General features: G+C 38.9%; 1 protein-coding gene across 1 annotated transcript in view; it reads right to left on the bottom strand.

Annotated features, from left to right (window-relative positions):
• Positions 1–6,406: 6,406 nt before the first annotated feature.
• LOC136881942 (glyceraldehyde-3-phosphate dehydrogenase 2) overlaps positions 6,407–25,662 on the bottom strand; it is a 38,802-nt gene continuing 19,546 nt past the window's right edge. The window contains exons 6-8 of the mRNA XM_067154409.2: positions 22,145–22,305; positions 10,269–10,463; positions 6,407–6,762 (exon numbers count right to left, since the gene is read on the bottom strand). Of these exons, the coding sequence (XP_067010510.1) occupies positions 6,693–6,762; positions 10,269–10,463; positions 22,145–22,305 (426 nt within the window). The 3' untranslated portion in view covers positions 6,407–6,692. The remainder of the gene's footprint in view (positions 6,763–10,268; positions 10,464–22,144; positions 22,306–25,662) is intronic.

The raw sequence follows: 25,662 nt of genomic DNA, 5'->3' as shown, positions 1-25,662 counted from the left end.
TTTCGTATTTTCCTACTTCTCCTCCAGGCACCTAAGGCCACGGCCGTTTCCTTCCCTCTTCTTTGTATATCCCTTCCGATCCTCCCATCCTCCAACAAGACCCCTGTTGAGCATAACAGGTGAGGCCGCCTGGGCGAGGTAATGGCCCTCCTCACCAGTTGCATCACCATACTCAAAGTCTCACGTTCCAGGACACTGCCCTTGAAGTGGTAGAGGTGAAATCCCTCGCTGAGTCCGAGAGAAAACCAACCCTGAAGGATAAACTTATTAAAAAAGAAAGAAAGAAAGAAGGAAAGATCATAGTACTATAGGGCTATAATCTATCATTCCCCAAAAAATATATATTTATAGTTGGGACAACTGGCCTACCCACTTCAGGGGCCCATGAAAGAGAATTAAATATCTTTGTGGAGGGAAAAAGTTAAACATGATAAAGATAAATATGACTTCATCTAGTTCTCACAAGTCGGGCTGAGTGGTTCAAACTGTTGAGGTGCTGGCCTTCTGACCCCAACTTGGCAGGGAAACCACGGAAAACCATCTTCAGGGCTGCCGGCAGTGGGGTTCAAAACCCACTATCTCCCGGATGCGAGCTCACAGCTGCGCGTTCCTTACCGCACGGCCAACTCGCGCGGTATTTTTACCCTTCGGTTTACTGACTTGGCTTGTATAACCTAAAACTTAGGCTAAGTTGGATAATATTTTAAACACCTACATCACAATTTTCACCTGTGTGCAATTATGTTATTTATTTCATTAATATTATGATAATTATTATAATTGAGCATTGTTAACTTATAAGACCCCAACAGACAAGCATTGGTTTTGTGTAGAGTTATACATTTGTTAAATTCACGTTGTTTCCTTTCATGATGTACACGCCTATTCTTTGTTATATTATAGAGTATTTAGATTTAGCCTAAATTTCTTTACCAATTAAGCTCTTCAATAAAGACATACATAGCTGTCCCATGCCAAGATATATTGGTAGAATTAGAGCTGTCAAAATGGTTCATAACCCCTTTGATTTATTATCTTGACATGAATCACCCAAAACGTAGGTTAGATTTGGAGAATACTTTAATAATCAGTATTATTTAATGCACTGTTTATTACTTTCATATTCCAAGATGTAATTGAAGCTTTTAAATAAAGCATCATACATTAAAATTTAAAGTTTAACCACTAGAACAGCTGACATGGAAAAGTGATATGAAAATTCAAACAAATTCATCTTACATTGAAAACTTCAAAAAATAAACTGTAGACTTTTCCGATATATCACCAGCATTTCTCCAGCTCGCCAAAATCCATTTCTACCTAGTTTTAGCGTCTTTGGAACGTTTATAAACAATTTGTTTGGTATGGTATGCGATGTGCTATTGCACATAGGAACTCTACACCATTTATAATTTTTCTGCCTTACTGTCTGCGCAGGATTCATTTTAAGTCTAAAATATACCACTCAGATTATTATCCAATGTATAGACTTCGAATTTAACCATACTAGACACTAACGTAAAATAGAAATACGCGAAATGTATCCTGCTTCTCACAGCACACTGTGTTATTTCGTCTGCTAATTCAGTCAACCTGTACGATGACGTCAGGCCAATGAGATCGCGTACTTGCGTGACGTGACACTTTCGTAGATTTTTATCATGTTTGGAGTTATTATTTGTACATTCTGATCACATTTTTGAATCAGATTAGCATATTTTTAATTAAAACCCCGGGTCATGCATGTTCCCTATTTCACATGGCACCGTCATATATCGAAGTACCTAATTATGACGCGAATACTCTATAACATTGTAAGGAATTACTTCCTTCGTCACCAAAATATCGGTAAACACAAGCAGTGGTCATGTGTTATTGAATGTGGGGTCTGATATCGATGTACACCTATCTGTCGAAAGAATTGGAAGAAACTGAAGCACTTTAGATTACACATTCCACTCATGCATTAATGGTGGTTGCATACGCAGCAAGGCGCATCTTGCCTCGTCTCGAGTTCGAATAATGCACGCCTCTGGTATCCAGGTAGATGTACCTACATTAGCCGTCAGTTTCTGTATTTAGCTTATTCATTCGTGTACTTACCACTGCGTACAATGCCAGAATGCGCATCCTTTACAATTATGTTATACTGCGTCAAAATAGAACTCGGTAAAAATGAACGCCATAGTCGCTTGTTGACACGTATTTACGAAATGGAGAAGGCATACTAACAACATTCAGCTCCGACTACCTGTACAGTAGGCCTACGACACTCTGTTCGCCGCACAACGCGGAGACAACGCTCTCGAGATCTCTCGAAATTTCTCGCGAGAAATAGTGCCTGCGCTAGTCTCGAGAAATCGAGAGACCTAGTCTCAGACTGCCCATCACTACTGCATACAATGCCAGAATGCCTATCCTTTATAATTACAGGGTTGATTCACAAGTTTGTGCGGTATTCTTTTGGGTTGGCAACAATGCGCCGTAAAGGAATTGCTTATCGTTATTCCGTTGTTTTAACTCAATTTGGAGTGTGTTTTGTGAAACACAGGCTTTCTTGATTGTGAACGTATTATTTATGTATATTTCAGACAAACAGATATAGAATGTCAAGTTGAGAAAAGTGACCATTTCCGATAAATTTTACTCTTTGACTTAAACCGAAGATCCAGTGCAGCAGGAGCTACGAGAACAATTTGTGAAGTGTACGGCAATGAAGCCATTGCTAAAAGAACAGCACAAAAAGGGTTTTCCCGCTTTCGAGCAGGGCTGTTTGACTTAGTCTGATGATCCACGTTCTGGAAGACCTCCAGATTTTGACGAAAATCGCTTGAATGAGTTGCTTCTTGCCTGTTGCCATTTCTTGATGGATGCAGTATTTTTGTATCCGTCTCTTGGCACAGGCCAGAGCAAAGTGTAGCTTCCACCGAAGTCCCAGTCTCATCCATGGCTGTGACAATATGGAAGCTGCTGGGGTATGGGTGGTGCTGAGTAATGACATTTGGGGCACAACTAGTGTCTGAGTGTTACGAAAGGTGTTGCTCATAGGATCAGTCATGCTGCAGTGGCACCTTCTGGTCCAGTGAGGAAAGCAATGGCAAACTACCTCACTCCTCATCTTGCCTAGTATGCCTCATTTGGGCTCTGCCATTGGTTTTTGCAGTTTCCCTATAACTGCATAGCCTTTGGTGGTGCTATTTGAGGATCCAACCAGCCTCTGGGCTGATGACCTAACAGACAGACAGAGTTGCTTCATGAGAATCCTCGTCAAACAACGCGGGAAATGGCGCAAGTTCTTAAATGTGATCAGTCAACTATTGTACGCCATTTGCATTCGATGGGTAAGGTACAGAAATTGGGTATATGGGTACTACATGTGCTAAGTGACAGTAACAAAAACCAACGAGTAAACATCTGTTCGTCATTGCTTGCCCGGCACCGGTTGGCTTGTGATAGGCACGAAGCATTCATTTCGAACACTCACCGGTGACTAGAAATGGTGCTTGTATAACATGAAGAGGAAAGTGGCTTAGCCCCCCCCAAAAAAAAAAAAAAAAAAAAAAAAAAAAAAAAAAAAAAAAAAAAAAACACACACACAACCAACTCCCTGTACCAAGGATAGTGCCCATCTACAGAAAATCGTGTGTGTGGTGGAACAAAGATGGCGTTCTTCACCATTAACTTATTCCGAAAAACTTAACGATTACCTCTGCTGTGTATAGTAACCAGCTAAGACTGCTTGCCGTTGCTATTGACAGCAAAAGACAACAACCAGTCTTATTGCTCCATGATAACGTTCAGGCACTGACATGTCAGAACTGTAACCAAATTTACATTGGACAATCAGGAAGAAGTTTATCATTTAGATATCAAGAACAAACGAAAAAGTACAGGAGATATTCAGCCATGTGTGAACATGTGCACGAAAATAATCATTTACCAGCATAGAACAAGACATGAAATTAATGCATTTGGCAAATAAAGGTAAATATATGGAGGTCCTGGAGAAATTAGGAAAGAAAATATAGACAATTTAAATGAACATTTCAATGAAGAAAATCCTTTAAGTTTGCCAACCAATATGTAAAAAGGAAACAGGATAGATAACATCAATTCTAACTTCACCCACAACCCTCCCCTCTTCTCAGACGAACAAGGTTAAGTATTAAAGCCTTCCCTTATCCACTTGTAACCTTAGGTTACTGCGACCATACGTACTAGTAAGTGTTTGGTTGGTGAACAGGTAGGCTTCTGCCGCTTCAACATTTAACGCAAATTCAGTTGCTCTTTCATACACCCGCAGTATTTTCATACTTTTTTAGTCCGTTGATTCATATCTTCCTTGCAACGAAATACCCTCAGATAGTTTTCGGTTATTAGATGTAGATAAACTGTCCTCCCTATAAATACACCCATTCGAATATTAGCAACTGCTGCTGATGTTCTTCATTCTTGAATTGTTCCAGCTTCAGGTGTAAAAGTCGATTCTATTCCAGGCCGACTAAACCAGACAAGTTTTTTATAAACCGACCCGGCCTCTTTTATGGTCAATGTTCAGAAATTTGTGGGGCCAACCATAGATTTATACCTATTAAATCTTTCAATTACAATATCAACTCATTTATTAAATGAATTGATAGTATGATAAACTCGTCATCAGATGACTGAAATTAAGTACTGGTTTGTTATTTTAGAATAAGAGGAGCAAATACAAGCCACTATTTCAATAACATGATGGGAGGTTTGATCCGCTCTGTCGAAAGCCCAACACCAACAAGGCACGATTTCGCCTGACCATATAATCAATTACACATTTAGAGCTTAAGGAGTCAATTTAATGGTAAACCAGTTTACACTAGAAAGGGTTCTAACAATACCAAGGCAAAGATTTTAATTCTGGTAGTATAATAGTTGATTTTTTAATAGGCCTACACTTATGTGGGCTACAACAGAAGAAACAGTAGCAAGGAACAGTTTATCTGTGGCTGATTTTTCTAAGGAAACCATCCGAGTTTAATACACACTTTAAAGTGTTATACAACATAAGCAGTTGAACTTTTGTAAGTGTTTTAAAGTGTTCCATTACAACAAACATTATCAAGAAAATGTCATTCTATGTGAAAAATGTTTTACATTGAGGATGTATTACATAAAGCTGAACAATGTTAGAACTTAAAATAAGGGGAATATTGATGTATGATTTAGAAATCTCAGATGCAAGGAGTTGGGGCTCCCAAAACATTGTACAAGATTAGAAACTGATAATATATTGACAGGGCAGACCAAACAATCACCCGTAGTATATTATATGAATCTAGTCAATGCAGACCAACTAAGGGACCGACAATAAGCCTTAATTTGTTGAATCTAAACTACTGATGGAACAAATAGAAAGTAGATGGTTGAAATAAGTTGCCCACACTGACCAACAAAAGCTTGATAGTTCAAAAGTAGTGTTTCTCCAATTAAAATTCCATGTGGCATGTTGAAAACTGAGAAGGGAATTTATAAGTAACCTTTAAAAACTAGTGCTTTTCAATATTTTTCTTTTATGTGGATTTTGGTTATGTTTTGATGTAGGAACTTCCAAGAAATCTGTAGACAAGTTTCCAAAAGATGTTGCACATGTGTTCTGATAAGATTAAAAAGAAAATGTGACCCCCTCCTTCATACTTCGCACAGGACTTTACCTGATCATATTTTCTTTAAATATGATTGTACTGGTTTTTTCCCTTTTTTCTTTTTTTTGTATTAGTGGTAGATTGAGGTAGACTTCACTGTTTCTGAAGTCGTCAGGTTTGCATTAGTCACTACACTTTCCAATTCGAATCATACTAATAAAAACAGCTCAAATCCTGTGCTTTGCAAGAGAAATATTCACAAGACATTGTGGTTTCCATAGACAGCAGCACTATTCACTTTTACTTGAGAGGTATGATATTCAAGACAGTGGCTGCTCACCTTGAGCGAACAGAATTTCCATTCCTAGATACAGTACGGGTGTCTGAGGAAACAGTCCAATTGCACATTCACCAGAAACAGTGAAGTGTGTGAAATGTCAAAACTTACAGTATTTGTAGATTGTATGGACCTCTTTTCAGTTATTGTGTGCAGACCAAAAAATACCATTAAGAAACTTGCAGATTAAGAAAAAATTAGATTTACAGTTATTTGACACAAATGAGGTTAAAATAAAGGCTTAATTTTTTCTCTGCATTTTCATGTGAGATTCAAATTCCTACTGTGTTTTTTATGTGCATCATAATTGCAGTACAGAGTTTTAAACTCTGCAAACAAATTTTAAATCTCCTAACCCACAAGTACACTCTGTGGCCCTTTAAATAAAAGGTTTATAGATTAAGGATTAAATTAAAAGGGTAAAGTAATATGAAATAAAAACTAACAGTACATGATGTAACTTTTATTAGCAGATCACACAGGACTTTCTAAAATAACGATGCACTTGATTCATCTTGGAATAATTTGTAGCACACGATAATACTTTCCTCCAATATGAATAACGAACACAGCTACATTCTAACACTCATTAACATCCATTCTTACAACAGTTACAACTTCACAAGTCACCTATCGCTTATAGCTAGTTCAGTTCTTGCAGGGTGACATGACAGCTAGTATTCAATATTGGGAATCACTTAACAGGAACAAGCTTGATCAACCACCTTCAGTCTTTAATCCTTAGACTGCATGAACTTGATAAGGTCAATGACTCTGTTGGAGTAGCCATATTCATTATCATACCTGGAAATTAAAAAGTGCAATTTATAGCAACAGCCATGAATAACTGCTTAAAGTATATTTTATTACAAAAATGTAGGTTAGTTAACTTCATTTATCACATTGAACAAAATAATGTCAACTGGATATGCTCAGCAGTATACTGATTTTTATGGATGAAAATAAAAGAGTACAGAATAGCAAGACCATGGTGCTGACTAAGAGAGAAAAGAAGGGAAAAGTACCATAAAAAATTTGACCAGACTTTGAAACTGTGGAAAGCGAACAGATGCAGAATTATACGTTGAGACCAGTGTGAAGAACTTTACCTGGTCGAAGGAAGCGTAAAGAAATTGTGCCCCCATATGACATATGCGGCACAGATGTGGGCACTGATGAAGACCGTAAAATCCAGGCCAGTGAGAGGACATTTTTATGAAGCATGATACAAAAGGCAAAAAAGGGACCGAGTAAGAAATTAGGATGCTGGGAAGGAAATCAGAGTAAAAATGTTTTACAACAGAAAGGAAAAAAAATATTGAAACGGTCTGAACTGTTAAGCAGATGGAAGAGGGAAAGATACCAAGAGAATAATGGAGACGGACTGAAGGAAGCTAGTACCAGAGGTAGGGAGACTACAAAGAACAAAGGAAGATGGAAGCTCGACTGGAAAACAAATAGGATTTATTTCTAACGAGCGATCAACGTATTACGGAAACATTCTCTTTCATTTCCGATTTTTCTTTACAGTACAGCAGTTGACTAGTATTACTAATAGACTCCAACATCGCCTTCAAATGTCGACGAGACAGCTCCCAAGTACACACAGTGAGAAAACTATACCATAACAAAGATTATCGCTTGAATTATATATATATATCCTAGAATAGATATTTTTCTTAACAGCTGAATTTAGATGCCCTTGCAACTAGCCCTTCAAATGGAGCAAAGAAAACTGAGAAGAATTGCAGTGTGAGCAACAAGTAGAAAATGACGAAACAAAATCTAGCAAATTCAGGAAAAGCTGAGAATGTACCAGAAAGAACAAAGTGGGATGAAGAACTTTGTTCTTTAGTAAATTATGTCAAGAGCAATGGAGAAAAACAAGAAATGAGAATTTGTGACCGTGTGATAAAATTACAATGCTTAGCATGGATTAAAAAAGTGTATGGCTCTTGATCAAGGGCTTTGGAGATACATCAAATACAAAATATTTGCCATGCTCAAAAAGAACCCAGGATATTGTGAACTAAATTTAAGCCGACAAGGTTACAAATGTGATTTATCTCAGCTTGTTTCCTTCATTTGCTGTCATTTACAATTCAGAAAAATTTAATGATTCTTTTTCATCTGTCTAGTCCATCCTTCTGCTGAAGTCCTGAAATTGGAAGATGAGGTAAGAAGCAATGCTCCTGCCAAAATATCTATTTTGTCCTTTGACAACTGATGAAGACCGTAAAATCCAGGCCAGGACTCGAAAGAGAGCAATTGTGACAAAGCTATAGCCCGAGTATTTGCCAGGTGTAAACATGGGGAAACTCATTTCTTGATGGATACAGTACTTTTGCATCCATCTTTCAGCACAGGCCAGAGCAAAATGTACCTTCCACCAAAGTCCCAGTTTCATCCATGGCTGTGACAATTCGGAAGCTGCTGGGGTATGGGTAGTGCCGAGTAATGACATTCAGAGCACAGCCAATGCATCAGTGTTATGTTCAGTGTTGCTAATAGGGTTGGCCATGCTACAATAGCACTGTCTGGCCCAGTGAGGAAAGCAATGGCAAACTACCTCACTCCATCTTGCCTAGTATGCCTCATTTTGGTGCTGCCATTGGTTTTTGTGGTTTTCCTATAACTGCACAGCCTGTGGTGGTGCTATTTGAGGATCCAACCAGCCTCTGGGCTGATGACCTGACAGACATGGAAAACCATCTTCAGGGATGCAAAAATTGGGGTTCGAACTCACTATCTCCTGAATGCAAGCTGACCACTAAGTGACCCAAACTGCGTAGTCAACGCGCTTTGACCCACCATTATGAAAGACTCCGCCGAACCTCTGCAAACATTGCAAAGTCTTTCATGACAGTGCAAGTACAGAGTGTTGGATGGACGAGTCCATGCACTGTGAAGTAGGTCGGGTATCACCATAACGTATGTATACATAAGAAACACTGGTTCAGTTTCCTGGTGAACAAAAGTATTGTATGGCTTTCATTGCCAGAAGTCTGCGAGGACATTTTCGGCTCACCTGGTGCGAGTCTTTCTACCTGATGCCCATTGGTAACCTGCGCACCTAGCTGTAGGATAATTTAGTAGGTAGATGTTGAAACTGTTGACGGACAGCCTACGTGTCCATTAATGCCAAGGGGTCTATGTGTCTGACTGATCAACAGAGCCATGTGCCCACAGTCCATATGAACATTGTGAAAAGGTTTAGAATTAAATCCAGGTTTTTGGCATGTAATGTCAAATTGTATTTTACCACCTTTTCTACTATGTCAGGCAACATTCTGACAAATTCTTTCCCACTGAACAGGACTAGTTTATTACAATGTTTGACCATACTGCGCATCAGCCCTGTCGTAACCCGCTTCGTCAGAGAGTCAAACGGGAGCTCCCAGCCTGACTGCATGGCTGGTCTTTCCCCATATTGTAGTCTTACCCGATTTCCCCGCAGGAGGTGCAACGAATATGTTCTGCCTCTAGCCGAGCCCTCAATATTCTAGTAACCAACCGAGATATAAATACAAGACCGGACTGGGGAGACAGTGTTGGATGCCACCAGTGTCAGTATCTGAGCGCTGAGTGGAGTATGGAGTGTGTACTGCCTTGAAATACTGACTGCATATCAACGTAGAGCGAGCAATTTGAGCTTGGCAGCAGAAGTGCCGGTTGTTGTCTGTGCCCCGCTGGAGTCAGTATCGTAGTGAACTGAACAGAGTACTAGCCGCCTATTACCTTTGAGTACTGTGTGTGTACCACCATGGATTGTGGACTGCCATGGAGCAGTCGTCATGAGGGTAATTGAAACAGTGTAAATGGTCATTGTGAGAAGTGATATCCTGCTGTTTAGCACTGTTGAGCTGTTGCTGCTTGATTGTCAGTGTTTAGGAGTTTACTGTGTGAATTACAGGACCTTATCTGGAGTTAAACCAAGGGAACAGTCGTGCATGTGTGTGGCGGTCAACAACAGTGTTCAAACCCCCTGCATGGATTATGGACTGCCCAGGTAGACCACCTTACTGGCTGCCTGTCATGAAGAGAACAGACTTGTAAATAGCCAGCAATTAGTGAACAGTTGGAAAAAAAACCACACACAGACGTACGCATTTATCAGGTCATCCTGAAATAAATTAGAGCAATAAAAGAAATAACTATATTTGTACTCTACTCCTTTAATGACCATGGCCACCACATGGGTTACATACAACAGTGTTGCCACGAACAAACAGCCCTTGCAGATTACCACATTGCAACAAACTCATACAAAAAGAGAAGTAATACAATACCGTATAGATTTATAGACTTACCATGAAATGAGTTTCACGAAGTTGTTATTCAGAGGAATGCCAGCCTTGGCATCAAAAATAGAAGAATGTTCATCACCAATAAAATCTGAGGAGACAACATCATCTTCAGTGTAAGCCAAAATTCCCTTCAGAGGACCTTCTGCAGCCTCCTTGACCTTTGCCTTGATGTCATCATAAGATGCACCTTTACCCAACCTGCAAAGGAAAGGAAATGCATCTAAGTGAGTGACTAAAAGCAACAATCAACAATACATTAGCATGTCTTCTAGAAGAAATTTCAAAAAGATCCAAAATTAGTAGCAAAAACTAAACAGAACGTATCCTTGTAAAATGAATACCAGTATATTTGTCATTGGCTTTATGTCACACCAAATAGACTGGTCTTACAACAATGGGATGGGGCAGGGCTAGGACTGGGATGGAGGCAACTAAGATTTTGTACAGGTACAGCCCCAGGGGCAAGAAATAGAACTCTAAAAACTATCTTTAGGGCAATTGACATTGGGATTTAAATGCACAATCTCCTGAATTCAAACCCTAAGCTACATGACCCACACAGTGCAGTAAATTCAGTGTGCTTAAAAATTGTTTTAACACTAAACAAAAGGGTGAAAACTATAACATTTATAAAAAATTCCAAAAGATTCCTCAAACTTGCCTTGTGAATACCTTAATCTGAAGAGTTTTCATTCCTTCCCCCCCCCCCCCTCTTTTTTTTTTAAATTTACTATCTGGTTTACGTTGGTCACAGATAGGTCTTTCCACAGTATGATTACTTAAACTGATACGATATGAATGTGATACCCTTCTCGGGTTTGGCAAGAACAGATTTGCCAAAAGAGTGGATGAAAAATTCCAACTTCCAGACTTATGTAAGTCAGGAGCACTGTACCAACCATGACTAATAACTGCACACAAATTTTTAAGGAAAAAAATATATAAGCGCAATGAAACTATGGTGGGAAGTCAATTCAGGAACTAAAGAAAGTATCCTGTGAGTACTTCCCTCTTTTCCATTCACCTTCTGTTCTGCCCACTACAACATACTTGTTGAGGTAGAGCAATAATAATTGCTCCTTCTTAAAGTGTAGGATCAAAATAAATTACTTCATTTCACATCGTACTTTTTATTATGTACTGCATCTATATATTCCTTATTCTGTACCAGTTACATGTCCATATCATGCAACCTACAGGTTACTGATGAATACTGAAAAGGTGAGATTATGAAATTTAATTATTCTTCCCGCAAAGAGGCAAGGGTTTTTTCGACTTCATTATGGAGATTTTTATAAGGCACACATGGTGACTTATAAATATGTGAACATACCGTATTTCACGGCATAATCATCGCCACTGCGTAATCGTCGCATCCTTTATTTTCAATACAAAAATCGGACTTTAAACCTTTAATTACATAATCGTCGCACGTCCAAATTTTGTTCACTAATCTGGTTAAAAGGTATATGGAACTGCAACGTAAGTTGCACATGAATGCGCAATTTAAATACGTGTATGGTTTATGGGCAATTTGGCAACACAGTCACGTTTGTGACATGTTGCACAACGTATAAATAAATAATACCGGTATATGTACGACGCATGGCTTACCGGTAGACTATCGGCAGTTTGACAACGTGGTCGCGAGACAGTGTACTATTTATTCACCACCTACATATGAGTTCCCATTTGAAATACGTAAGGCTATAAGTTATCGCTTATCGGCAACGTCGCCAGGAAATACCGGCTAGGTAGGTTGAATGGACCTCAAACCAGCCCTCAGATACAGGTAAAATTCCCTGACCCGGCCGTGAATTGAACCCGAGGCCTCCGTGTAAGAGGCAAGCACGCTACCCCTACACCATGGGGCCGGCTCCTGTGTTATTGCGCACAAAGTGAAATCCAAGACGATAACGCAGATTTCCACGGAATTATTCAGCCGAATTATTTACGATGTCTCAGTTGTCATCGCTAGACTCTTATCTTACTACTACGTCATAAGTGTCCGGGCATGGGATGAAAACTTTTATCCAAGCAGTCAAGATAATTATTATCCAATGCTATTAAAGTTTTATTTTATAAACTCGTCAGTAATGTAATGTAAAATCATCAATAACTGGGAAGAAATAACCTAATTACCGTATGTTTAAAAGAAATTGAAAAAAATGAATGTTTGTTACTGACGTCTCGGAATACAGTCAACTATACAGTAGATCTACACCGCGCTAGCTAGAGCTCCGGTTTGCGAGCTTTGCGCAAGCGCAGTAGTGTCGCAACCAACGAACTAAACTGATAAATTGTTGCATGCTTCCTTGCTGAATAACGGTATTGGCTGCTCTGGAATGGACAGATCACAGATGCATTTATTTGTTTCAGATTTACGTGATTACTGTAGACATGTGTGCGTGAGAATTTAAGTTTTTAATTTGTGTTTTGGATGTTTGCAGAAATAATTTGTTTTAATAGTGAACAATTACGGAAAGTCATTAAAATAAAAATAAAATAATCGTATGGCCTCAGCTACCGTGTGCAGACATTTCAATTTGACGCCATGTGGCTGTCTGCTCGTCAATTTCGACGTTCCGTTTTACTCTAGGCCCCCCACTAGATGGCAGACCGAGTACACCGAAACTCTTTTGGGCGTCTATGGCTGAGATTTAATGAATTTTGTCGGGTAAACACCAAATGTGTCACCAGAGATCTTTTACATGCCGACATCGTACGACATGGAGTGTCGAATGGACTTTTTTCCGCCCTTCAAAAATCCGACTACCTCTGCCGGGTTTGAACCCGCTATCTTGGGATCCGAAGGCCGACACTCTACCGCTGATCCACAGAGGCAGCTACGGAAAGTCATTTATATCGCAAAACATTAACGTGTGAAGCATTTATAAGCGATTATTATTGGTAAATATAGAAACTATTCTGCGGGCTTCAAGCTAAGCGTAATTGCCTTCGCTGTACAGCACGGGAACAAAGCTGCAGAAAGAAAATTTTCTTTGAGTGAAAAGTTGGTGCGTGACTGGCGGAAAGTAAAAAACAAGCTAAAAAGCACAAACCTTTCTAGACGCGCGTTTAGAGGTCCTAAAACAGGGAAGTTTCCTATAATTGACAAAGAAGTGTTTAGGTACGTCAGTGAAATACGTAACAATGGCTGCAGTGTTATCATATGAAATGTTACAAATTAAGGGACAGGAGGTAGCGCGCAAACGCAACATACCGGTAACTCAGTTTAAGGCGACTCGTGGGTGGATTAAGGGGTTCATGCGACGACACAATCTGTCAGTGCGAAGGAGAACAACACTAAGCCAAAAGTTGCCTGCTGATTACACGGACAAGATTGTAAATTTTCACCGATTTGTCATACGTTTGCGCAAGGAAACTTTGTACTTGCTTTCTCAAATCGGTAATGCCGATCAGACTCCAATCTTTTTTGATATGCCTCGCAACAACACTATTGCGCTAAAAGGATCACGGAGTGTATTAATGAAAACCAGCGGTAGTGAGAAGTTGCGATGCACGGCAATGCTAGCCATTACAGCTGACGGGAGAAAGTTGCCGCCTTACATCATTTTCAAGAGGAAAACGATGCCTAAGAATATACAGTTTCCCCGTGGAATTCATGTACGAGTGCAACCAAAGGGTTGGATGGACGTAGAACTCATGCTGGACTGGGTTAAAACTGTGTGGAATAGAAGACCTGGTGCACTACTAAAACAACCAGCTCTGCTTGTTTTAGATAGTTTCCAAGGTCACCTCGTGAACGAAGTGAAGCAAATTCTCACTACAAATAAGACACGACAGATAGTCATTCCTGGTGGCCTAACATCTGCTTTGCAGCCACTAGACGTATGTGTTAAACCCTTTAAAGACCACTTACGTCGATTTTACGAGTGGATGATGAGCGGCGATCAGCAATTGACGCCCGCCGGAAATATCAGGCGTCCACCCTTGGACTTGTTATGCTCGTGGGTGAAGAAGAGTTGGGATTTTATACCACCTGAACTAGTCTCCAAGAGCTTCAAAAGGACTGGGATTTCGAACGCACTAGACGGTTCCGAAGATGACGCAGTGTGGCAGGGAGACGAAGAATCTGATACTGGTATTAACAGAGGCGAGGACGGCGCATCAGATAGCGAAACCTGCGATAGCGACACCGAAGATTTGGAATAAATTGCGTACCGGTAAGACCGCATTTCACAACAAAGCGATAATTTTTTGCAAGTGTAATATTTTAACTTTAATACTCAAATTAATGACAAATTAACTTAATACGTTCATTTTTATTTTCAGGTTGGAAAAACGTTCGCCGAATTGTTGCGAAAAATTATGAATTTTGTTTTAGACTATTTTAATTATTCTGATGTATAAACGCGAGTATTACGTGCATCTTAAATTTGTATTAAATACAATTTAGTTATAAATACATTTTTTGAGCAATACAAATACTGGTATTAAATATTCATCGTATAACGGTCGCACCCTACAATTTTTTTTCGAAAATTTTGGTATAAAAAGTGCGACGATTATGCCGTGAAGTACGGTACTTTGTTTTAAGATGCTGCCCTTGACCAACAATTGTCAGTGACAGTTTCTCACTGTTCAAAAAGCTAAAAACCCACCCATGAGTGTGATTGCAAACTACAGTTTATTAACAGGAAAGTTGGAAATTTTAGTCTTGTCATTCAAAAGGTAAAAATTAACTCTGTTCTTTCAAGATGACAAATTTCCTGCAGGTAGAGGGCAGTTACTAATATAAGATTATTATTTTTTAATTTTTCGTGTAATCTAAAGATTTTTGTTGTTGCTTGTTGTTTTAAGGGGCCTAACATCGAAGGTCATCGGCCCACTAAAGATTCTGTCAGACAGGTACATTCTATACCCATTATGTGTTAAGGCCCCTCCTGTTTTATTTATGGCAACTAAGTAGTTTGCATTAAACTTACTGACTTAGATAAATGAAAATACAGTCTAAACAGGTGAAGACTTCCCTCTAGCATGTTTCCCTGGTTATTACAACATTATTCCGAAGTTTCAGGACGTGCCTATTAAATACATGCTAAAGAAACCTGGATAGCACATTTAGTACGTTTGTAACTCCCACCATAAGTAATTTAAATGATCGTTCTGGCCACATTACACGCACGACATCAGCAAAAACTGGCATGGGTAAGGATTTGGTAGAGAACCTAATTTCACGACCACGGAGCACACTTGCGTGTCTGCCTACAGCTGCAGGGGGAGTCATTCCCAAACCAGACAGTCTCTTTGCACCCGATATGTTGGTGCTTAATTTTACGTTTATGAGGACTTTTTCAGATGATGCGGGTTCAGCGCTCAGCCGCTGGTCTGCCTAGGCCTGAACTAAGAACTGATTGTTCAAATAGAATCTTTCAGACGACGCAGAAGCGGAAAGTAACAGCGCGCGGGAGAAATGTTTGAGCGGGCAGTCAGTGGTGAGTTGCAGTCCCACGCCCACTGTTATTTGCTATTGGACATTAGTTTTATGCATGTCATGATACAAAATGGATCGATCCTGCTTGTGACATCAGTACAAAACTGTATAGTGTACCTATTGGAAAGTAGAAACTGATTTAGACAAACAAAAGTAGGCCTGCTCTCACCCATTTGACATACAGTATTCCTCATTTTCAATTTAAAAGTTATTCGTGTGCTTTTTTTACTTTCCTGTGTAATGTATACCAGTTGTTATGGAACCCGAAATAGACACTGAACTTAACTTTAATGTCAAATATCAGTGGTCTTGTGTTTGGGAAAGAGTGATATCATTTAGACCCATTATTGAGAGAGTATCAAAATTGTACCCATCTTGTGTAACGAAATGTTAAGGACACAGCATGAGTGAACTATTTTTGTACTTTAAGTGTAAACGAAGACTATGATGGTCCATATTTATTACCCGCATTGAAAGAGTGTTGATACGGATCCGCTAGAAAGCGCGGGGGAGTTTTGCACCACTTGACCCGTCTTGTAAGAGTCAGCGGAAGCGAGTGCAACCGCGCATAACGGGCACGTTTTACTCCCGCGCCGTCTGAAAGAGGCCTGAATGACTTGCCGCATTTTCTCATGTAATTAACGCACTTTTTTTTTTTAACGAAAAATACAGACGAAAACTCTGGATGCGTAAATTATTCAAGGAATTAAGATATTTAAAAATTATTTACAATTTATTTACATTTAAAAGATACATCAAATACCGTAGAAGTTCACTATAGCAAGTACGGTACATAACAAGACCCCCGTTATAACGACAAGTTTTGCCTGTCCCTTCAAAAGTCCTATATCAAACTGTGTTATTATCCTTTGGTTACAGCAAGAGCCTATCACTTATGCATCCGTTATTACGAGGGATTAAGCGCGTGCAAGTTTTTCCGTTACCAATATTTATGTACCCACCTTCGGCATCGCTTCCTCGCTATGTCCATTAGAGAGTTCTCTCGTCAACGTTCGAAGGTGATGTCGGAGTCGATTAGTAATACCTGTCGACTGCGGTTCCGTAAAGAAAGTGTCCGATAACCGCTGTCAACTCGTTCAAAATAAAGGCTGAATGAACGACCTCTTAATTTTAATGCTAAATACTGCAATTAAGTAAGAATGGGATACACCTCAAGATACGGCCGAGTGCATCATTGATTTCAGAGGTAGGTTTGTTTTCTCGCATCTGGTTAAATTATGCAGAGGGTATTACGTAAATTTATAAACAGGTTATTTCTCTACTTGCACTGGAAGAATGTTATACTATAGTACAGTTAAATTACAGTTAAATTGCTCTCTGTGGACTAACAATTTTGAGATCACAAAAAACTCAGGTCCTGTACCTGAAAATAGTGTCTGCACCAGACTGGAATAAACCGTCATAACAGTCCTTTCATGGCTCGCTGAATCAGTGCAGTGGTATTACCTACCGGCTAATAACAGCATGTTGCCCTGTATTTGGAATGCCCGGTTTTGAAACAGGAAGGCTGCTACTTCAGAAGTCGACATAATAATAATAATAATAATAATAATAATAATAGTGTTTTGTAGAACTGCTTCGTTATTAGTTTTAGAAGATATTTTTACATCATGTTTTTTGAAAACTTTGGAAATCTAGTGTATCTGGATTACTGAAAGTAAAAGTGGAAAGTAAGGTTTTGTTAGTTTTTTCTTTAGTGAGAGTAGTGGAAAGTGACTATTCCTTCAATGAAATTTTTGTGATATCCGTTAGCCTTGGCTATGTTTCTGATTGTGTTTAATTCATGTATACGATCTTTTGACATTGGGATACCTTGATTATTTGGAGCACACCAGAATTTTTAACAATAATATTTTTGACAACATTCAATTTTGGGACAGATGCGTAGATGATACTACAGTAATTGAATGTAAAAAAAACAAAACAGATCTTATACATGAAATAAAATCCATCAGAAACATAGCCAAGGCCAATGGATACACTAAAAATTTCATTGAAGGAATAATAGACATCGACTTACCACTACTCTCACTAAAGAGGAAAAAACTAACAAAATATTTTTTACTTTCACTTTTAATAACACACATATACACCAGATTTCAAACATTTTCAAAAACATACAAATGTATAAAACAGACAATGCATCAATTATACACAACACAAACTCAGTTAATAATAATAAATTCCATAGATCAGGTGTTTATATGCTTAAATGTAGTAGCTGTCCACCTATCGGCAGGTAGAAATTTTGACATGAGGTACTTAGAACATGTCAATTCACGTAAATAATAGATTTTCAGCTATGGGGAAAACATATGGACTCATCAGAAGTTCACGAATACTGATCAAGATCTAAAAATCTTAAAAATGGGTAACAAAGACTCTCTGATCAATATCTTTCAGAATTATTTCATCTACCTGGATGAATTCTTTAATCCCAATTTCAAAATAATGAAATATAAAAAAAACCAACCTTTTATTTGATCTATTCATTTCTTTTTATTGAAATTAGGAATTAAGTACTCAATCCTCTTATTTCCCTCCAGCAATTACCCACCCTTCCACATCCCTCAGCCCCACCTTAGGCCTCTTTATCATGCTGGAAACAAATTAACATCTCAACTCTTTCCCATCTTCTGTTCATACTTTTTTCAGCTGAACTGAGTTCTAGAAGATTCCCCACGTGCTGGTATTTCAGTACTTCACCTGGTCTTCTGTGAGGTGCAGTCTTCAAATTGGAGGAAAGCTGAGAGTTTGCACAGGACATGTGTGTGATGAGCATTTCTCAAATCTTTAGTTTCCTTATATTCAATTTCATGCTTACTTGATTTTATCTATATTCATGTCTTGCCTTTACCTTAATTGACTGATGGTCTCTGGTAAGAAACTAGTTTCAACAAATGCATGCTACTTTAAGGTTACAACAAATGGTACCAAGTAAATGAAAACCTTTAGCTTTTTACACTGTATAGTTTTGTTGACACCGCTTGACAGATCAGTTGTCAATTGAGAATTACTGTGCACATATTTCAATGGGTTGTTATACTGTATATGCATCTAGTGAAAATATATACGAGTAGTCATCTATAGTAGTGGTTTTTATTGCTACATCATTGAACCTACATTAAAGTTTCATGGCACAGTTAGCTCATTGTATGATCGTATTATCACCTGCAGTAGAGGTATATGGATGATGTTCTCCAGAGGAATGATGTTATGTCACCAGTTACTCAGGTGATGTCAAGTATCCAGCAACACAAGTTGCTGGGATAGGCTGGTGCGTTCAATCGGCAATAGTCTATACTTAGGCCGAGTTTATGAAAATGATGCAAAGCACTGGCACACCTGCCAACTTTTGAAAAGGGCTATCAGTAAAACTCACGCGCGACAAAAATATCTAACGATTTTCGACGTACCCTGGCTTGACGAAAATAATAAAACTTCTGGGCTACAAAATACAAGAATTCATGCTTTAAACAGGATACTTAAAAGAAATATCTACTTACATCATAGGCCAATGATTTGTAGATTAATATAACAAGAAGAAATCCATGTTAAACAGCAGCAGGCGTGGTGAATATTAATTTGGAGCATACATAACAGGATGTCCTTGTTAAATTAAGCGCATATGCGATAATTGAAAAAGGCTTTACACAACAAAACTCTTAACGTAACACAGGCAAGAAATAATATAATACACATTGCAAATCAAATGCTAGTTCGACTTGAAATTCATAGTTGTGGCCTTTTTAGCTTCCTGCAGAAAGTCTTGAGAAAATGTTTTTTCCTAACAAGGACCAGAACTCCTGGTCTTAAAAATAGAAATAGACTCCAGAGATTCATTGGACATGGATGATCTGAACTCTGTTCTAGTTTCCTTCACAAGGCTGAATTCAGGTTCACATTCTGCATTGCTAGGGGGTATGGTGAGAATAGACAGCATTACTCTAGAAATTCAGTTTTACTTAAGAAGTCCTTCGGCTCCACAAATTCTTGATGTTTGTGCCCAATTGGAATCGCTTGCAGCATCGTGATTTGCATCCAAAGTGCCATCAACCTGAACTCGTTCACCACCTCATCTGTAGTTTAATTCTCTTCCTTGCATAACATGTTAGGAAACCTTTCCAAGAATGAAACGAATGGAAGAAAACTGCATTTTGAATTTTGTCTAACCTAGCAATTTGAGCATGCTTTAACACAACCTTGAGTGGAAACTTGTTGATTTAGTCACAAACACTAGAAAAGTAGTTTCTCAGTGATGAAAAGAAAAGGGATTTATCTGTATCCTGGAGATCATTCACTATGTTGGAAGTCTGAACGCCAATAACTCACCATCACCTAAATTGTTGCCTCCACCATGTGCAATATTAATATCACACTCACATACTGTGCAAAAGGCAAATTTTTCTCCCTTCATTTTAGTATGCACTTAAAATCAACCGAATATGATTCTTTACATGTCTGGAAGTAATGTTTCTTGCTGGATTTATTCACAATAATGTACAATAGGAATATTGTATAAAAATGTCCAATAACAAACTGAAACATCGAAAGGAACCTGGACCCCTGAACATCACAAAATTATAACCAACACTCAAGGCAGTAAAACACTTAAAATGTCACACACACGTGGAACGAATTTAATTATTATTCTTTATAACTTAATGGGCTTCGCTAACAGCGGTATACCAACTCACTGGAACGAATGCAATTAATCCAACGAATACAGGAAACTGCGAACACTAAGTTATAACACGAACCCGAACACTCTCGCGTGGTCAAAGAATATAGGTTAAATCACAACAAGCGAACGGAGCGGAACAAAGAATTTGCGGAGAAGAGCCTGTCGACACCCAAGATTCACATGGAAGAACGGTTATCCCGGCTTTAAATTCAATTCAAATAACACAACACACGGTAAAAATAACAATCATATCAAAGAATGAGTTATCGACTATCATGGACTTGCCTTCGACCAAGAGTGCTTCGACCCACACAAACAATCGATTGTACGGAAGTGGAGCGATTATTGAATGTTATTTCAAATTTTGTCTGCGAAGTGGTAAAATGACACCGTCCATCCATAAAACCGCTAAATGCTGCAATTTCCGTAAATTTTACGGATAAACCGTAAATGTTGGCAGGTATGCACTGGTAGTTCATTGAATGGTACGCTGGTCCTCAAGCATGGTAGCTTCTGTAGTTTCCTTACCAGCAATTGAGGAACAGAATCTAGTCTCACAATGCAAATGATTTTACGTGAGTTTAGCGATTTGCTTTGTATTATAAGAAGCTATAGGAATCGCACAGCAGATAGTGATAATATACACAGGTTAAAACTGGAAGAGAGTTGAGCGAGAATTTTCACTCAGCAAGCTCTCATTGCATTCGTGTAGCAGCGAACAGAGCAGGTGAGAGACGATACCTCAGGAGCTGATGAGTGAAACCTAGTCATTTTTCATAGTATTTTTTCAAATTTTAATTGCATTTCAGTATGAATCAGCAAGTCGCTTGTTGACTTTCAAGCTTGGCAAGAGACTAACTCGGAAGAAAATGATCTGAAATAGACTGTTTCTAAAATTATTTTATTGACATGATCTGATGACTTGATGGATTCTGTTCCTGTAAATAATCAATGTGCTTTCCAAATTTCGGAAGCGCTCTCATTTCGGTTAAAATTCTGTACGCAACAGTCTCACCCTATTCCTGTCAAAAGGAAAGAGGCACAAAATATGCAGCCATTACACCAGGAAATGTGATACTTATAAAACATGCGTGTTACATAAAAGCAACATTACTATATTTTGTAATGCATTGTACCATATTTTCCTCCTAAGGTGAATTTCACATTGGTATGAAAACACAGTAACTCAATTTTTTTTTTACAATTTGTTTTACGTCACACCGGCACAGATAGGTCTTATGGTTACGATGGGATGGGAAAGGACTAGGAGTGGGAAGGAAGTGGCCGTGGCCTTAATTGAGGTACAGCCCCAGCATTTGCCTCGTGTGAAAATGGGAAACCACAGAAAACCATCTTCAGGGCTGCCGAGAGTGGGGTTCGAACCCACTATCTCCTGAATATCCGATACTGGCTGCACTTAAGCGACTGCAGCTATCGAGCTCTGTGTAACTCAACTAGCAATAGCAAGACTACAAATAACACCACATTCTGTCTCAACACAAGTTGCTTTGTGTTTGATAACGCTAGCTTTATACCGCACTGTATACACAGGATTGCAGACCTTATTCAGATTACTGGGGTTATACTGTACTGCATTGAAACAAATTCCAGGGTGAAACGTTTTCCAATTTAAAATTCCCAGTAACAAAAGATTCGTAACATCCATACTTTGAATTTAAGTTACTGGCTTCACAAGAAAGAAAATGCTCAGTTTACCTGCAGGTCAGATCCACAACAGACACGTTGTGCACGGGAACACGGAAGGCCATGCCAGTCAGTTTTCCATTCAAGGAAGGAATCACCTTGCCCACAGCCTTTGCTGCACCGGTGGAAGCTGGAATAATATTCTGGGCCGCACCACGGCCATCACGCCACAACTGAAAAATGTTGAACAATTAGTTTATAGCCATTGCATAAGAATCATGATAGAAGAAAATAGGAACCGTATTTTATTTAAGCTAAGCAAGTTAACGGATGGGATTTCATACTTCCTTCAATCTGCAAGATTGATTTCTTTACTCCATACTTTCATAAAAGTAAACCATACAAACATGAAAAAGGAAGATGGTCAAACAGCATTTGCATGGCTCATATATATATATATATAATGCAATATGGGTTTAGAAGTGGAAGGTCTACAAGTCCTAGGGAGAAGGTTTAGGGAACTGTCATAAAGAGATTGGGTACACAAACTATACAAATGGTACAAGGAAAGTATAAATGCATTAGCAGCCTACAGACTGCAGTTGGGAAAACTTGATGGTTTAGAAATTAAACTGGAATAAGACAGGGGAGTGTGGTGTCACCTCTTGTTTCTAAAGGTTATGGACAAAATTGCACAGGAGACAAAGGAAGCCTATGGAAAGAGGGACATTGAATTATTACCATTTGCAGACAATATTTTTTTTTTTCTATTTGCTTTACGTCGCACCGACACATGTCTTACGGCAATGATGGGATAGGAAAGGCCTAGGAAGTGGAAGGAAGCGACCGTGGCCTTAAGGTACAGCCCCGGCATTTGCCTGGAGTCAAAATGGGAAACCACGGAAAACCATCTTCAGGGCTGCCGACAGTGGGGCTCGAACCCACGATCTCCCGATTACTGGATACTGGCCGCAATTAAGCGACTGCAGCTATCGAGCTCGGTGACAATATTGTGGTTTGGGGAATGAACAGCAAAAATGTACAAGAACTTGAAGCACTGAACAAGAAAATTAAAAGGTATGGTATGAGAATCAGTGCTGAAAAAAAAAAAAAAATCAAGACCATGGTGCTATCACGATGAGAAAGACAAGGGAAAGACACTGAACATTGGCTGTCAAAGCCTTGAAATTGTGGACAGTTTCAAATACCAGGGGAGTGAATGAATTCAGAATACAAGACTAGACATGGAGATAAGCAAGAGGATGGAACAGGGCAATGCATTCTACCAGAGTGTAAGAAACTGTCTGGAATAAGGAAGTTTAAAGAGAATGTACAAAATGTACGGTATATATATATATATATATACATACTGACTTATGAAGCTGGGACCTGAACAATGACAAGAGCAGGGATGTTAATAGAATTCAAGCCAGCAAAATGAAATACCTAAGTAGTATGAAAAGAAAGACGAGAAGAAACAGATATTAGAAAGAAGTCTAAACAGAAACCTAAACGAGAGAATGAATAGGAATAAACTACAATGATTTGGACATGTAAAGAGGATGGTGGAGGAAGGAACACCAAACAGATCACAGATGAAGTTTGAGGGAAAGAAAACAAGAGGGAGACCTAAAACAAGGTGGATTGATTTAATAGAGAAGAGTGCAAGAAGAAACCTGATCTGGGACAAAATTATGGAAGTGGAATGGTGGAAGGAGAGAGGAAGTGGAGGAGTGCCATAAATGCAGAAACTGGATAAAGAAAAAGTAAGATGATATATTTCACATGGCAAAATACATGCATTACAATCCTTTACACATTGTTAAAAGTACTAAATATACAAAATGAACTCTTGTAATTGAGATACGAAGTAGAATACAACTCAAAGCTGTTCAGTCTGTTAAAACACTATAACACACATACCACTAACATACCCAGTTTATAGTGTTGAAGTTGTATCAACAGTTTACACTAAAATATAGCTTCGTTCTTTAAAACTTCTGGAGGGTACTATACACGTGGATAGTAACAATCAGGAAGTATGTCCAGAGAAGTAAATCAGCTGGTTGCATGTAAGTTGTAAAAGTTGCATATGAATTTGCATACGTACATGGCTTATCAGCCATTTGGCAACAGTCATGTTTGCGAGATATTGTACAATGTATAAATCAATAACTAGATAAGTAGACAATACCGGTATATGTACAAAGCATGGCTTATCGTAGTTTGACAACATGGTTGCAAGACAGTACAGTTTATTCACCAGTGACTAAGGCTGTAAGTTATCGTTTATCGGTAATGTCGCCGGGAAATACTGACACCACACACACTCGTTCCTCTAGTGGACTTCTCCATGTTGTGGGGGTATGTAGGTTCCCCCCCCCCAGTTTCGTGTTTATTAGGTACTTTCGCGGAAGTATCGACTGCTCCAGAATGTACAGATGCATATGTGTGATTGTAAGAGATGTGATAACTGTAGACACGTGTGCTAGAAAATTATAAGTTTTATTTTGTCTTTGAGGTGTTTGTAGAAACATTTTGTTTTTGAATATAATACTGAAGTTATAGATAGTAATTTACACAGCAATACATAACATGTGAAGCGTGTACTTTTATTTACCGATAATTATAGGAACTATTCTGCGGTCTTCAAGCTACAGGTAATTGTCTTCGCTGAACAACACGGTAACGTAGCTGTGGAAAGAAAAGTTTCAGCGAGTGGAATCTTGGCATACATAACTAGCAGAAATTTAAAGACAAGCTAAAAATACCAACTATTGTAGACGCATGTTTAAATGTCCTCCAGAAACAGGGAAGTGTGTGTGTTAGTCATTGAAATACGTAACAATGGCGGTATCACAAAAAATAACATTCCCATAACTCAGTTTAGGGCGAGTCATGAGGTTCATGCGACGACAATCTGTCGCTTAGGAGAACAACACTGTCAAAGGTTGCTGATTACAGACAAGATTGTAAATTTTCACCGATTTGTCTTACGTTTGCACCAGGAAACTTCACACTTGCTCAAATCGTAAAGCCGATTGGGTTCCAGGCCTTTTCAATGTGCCTTGCACCAGCAATGTTGCACTAAATGGATCATGGAGTGTATAGCCCATTTTATGAAAATCAGCAGTAGCGAGAAATTACGATGCACAGCTGATGGAAGAAAGTTGCCGCCTTACATAATTTTCAAGAGGAAAACTGACTAAGCAAATATATTTTCCCTGTGGAATTCATGGAAGAGTGCAACCAAAGGGCTGGATGGTCGTACTCTTGCTAAACTGGGTTAAAATTGTGTGGGACAGAAAACCTGGTGCACTACTGAAACAACTGGCTCTGCTTATTTTAGATGGATTCAGAGGTCACGTCATGAACGAAGTGAAGCAACTTCTGAATGAAATTAAGAAAACAGGTAGTCATTCTCAGTGACCTAACATCAACTTTGCAGCCGCTGGACATTAAAAAACCATCTAAAGACTACTTACTATTATTTGACGAGTGGATGAGCGGCGATCAGCAATTGATGCCCGCTGGAAATATTAGGCGTCAATTTTTTGACTTCTTATGCTCATGGGCAATGAAGAGTTGGG

This window comes from Anabrus simplex, chromosome 1, assembly GCF_040414725.1.
Source record: "Anabrus simplex isolate iqAnaSimp1 chromosome 1, ASM4041472v1, whole genome shotgun sequence".
In the NCBI taxonomy this organism is placed as follows: Eukaryota; Metazoa; Arthropoda; class Insecta; order Orthoptera; family Tettigoniidae; genus Anabrus; species Anabrus simplex.
This window is presented reverse-complemented; position numbering and strand designations above follow the sequence as displayed.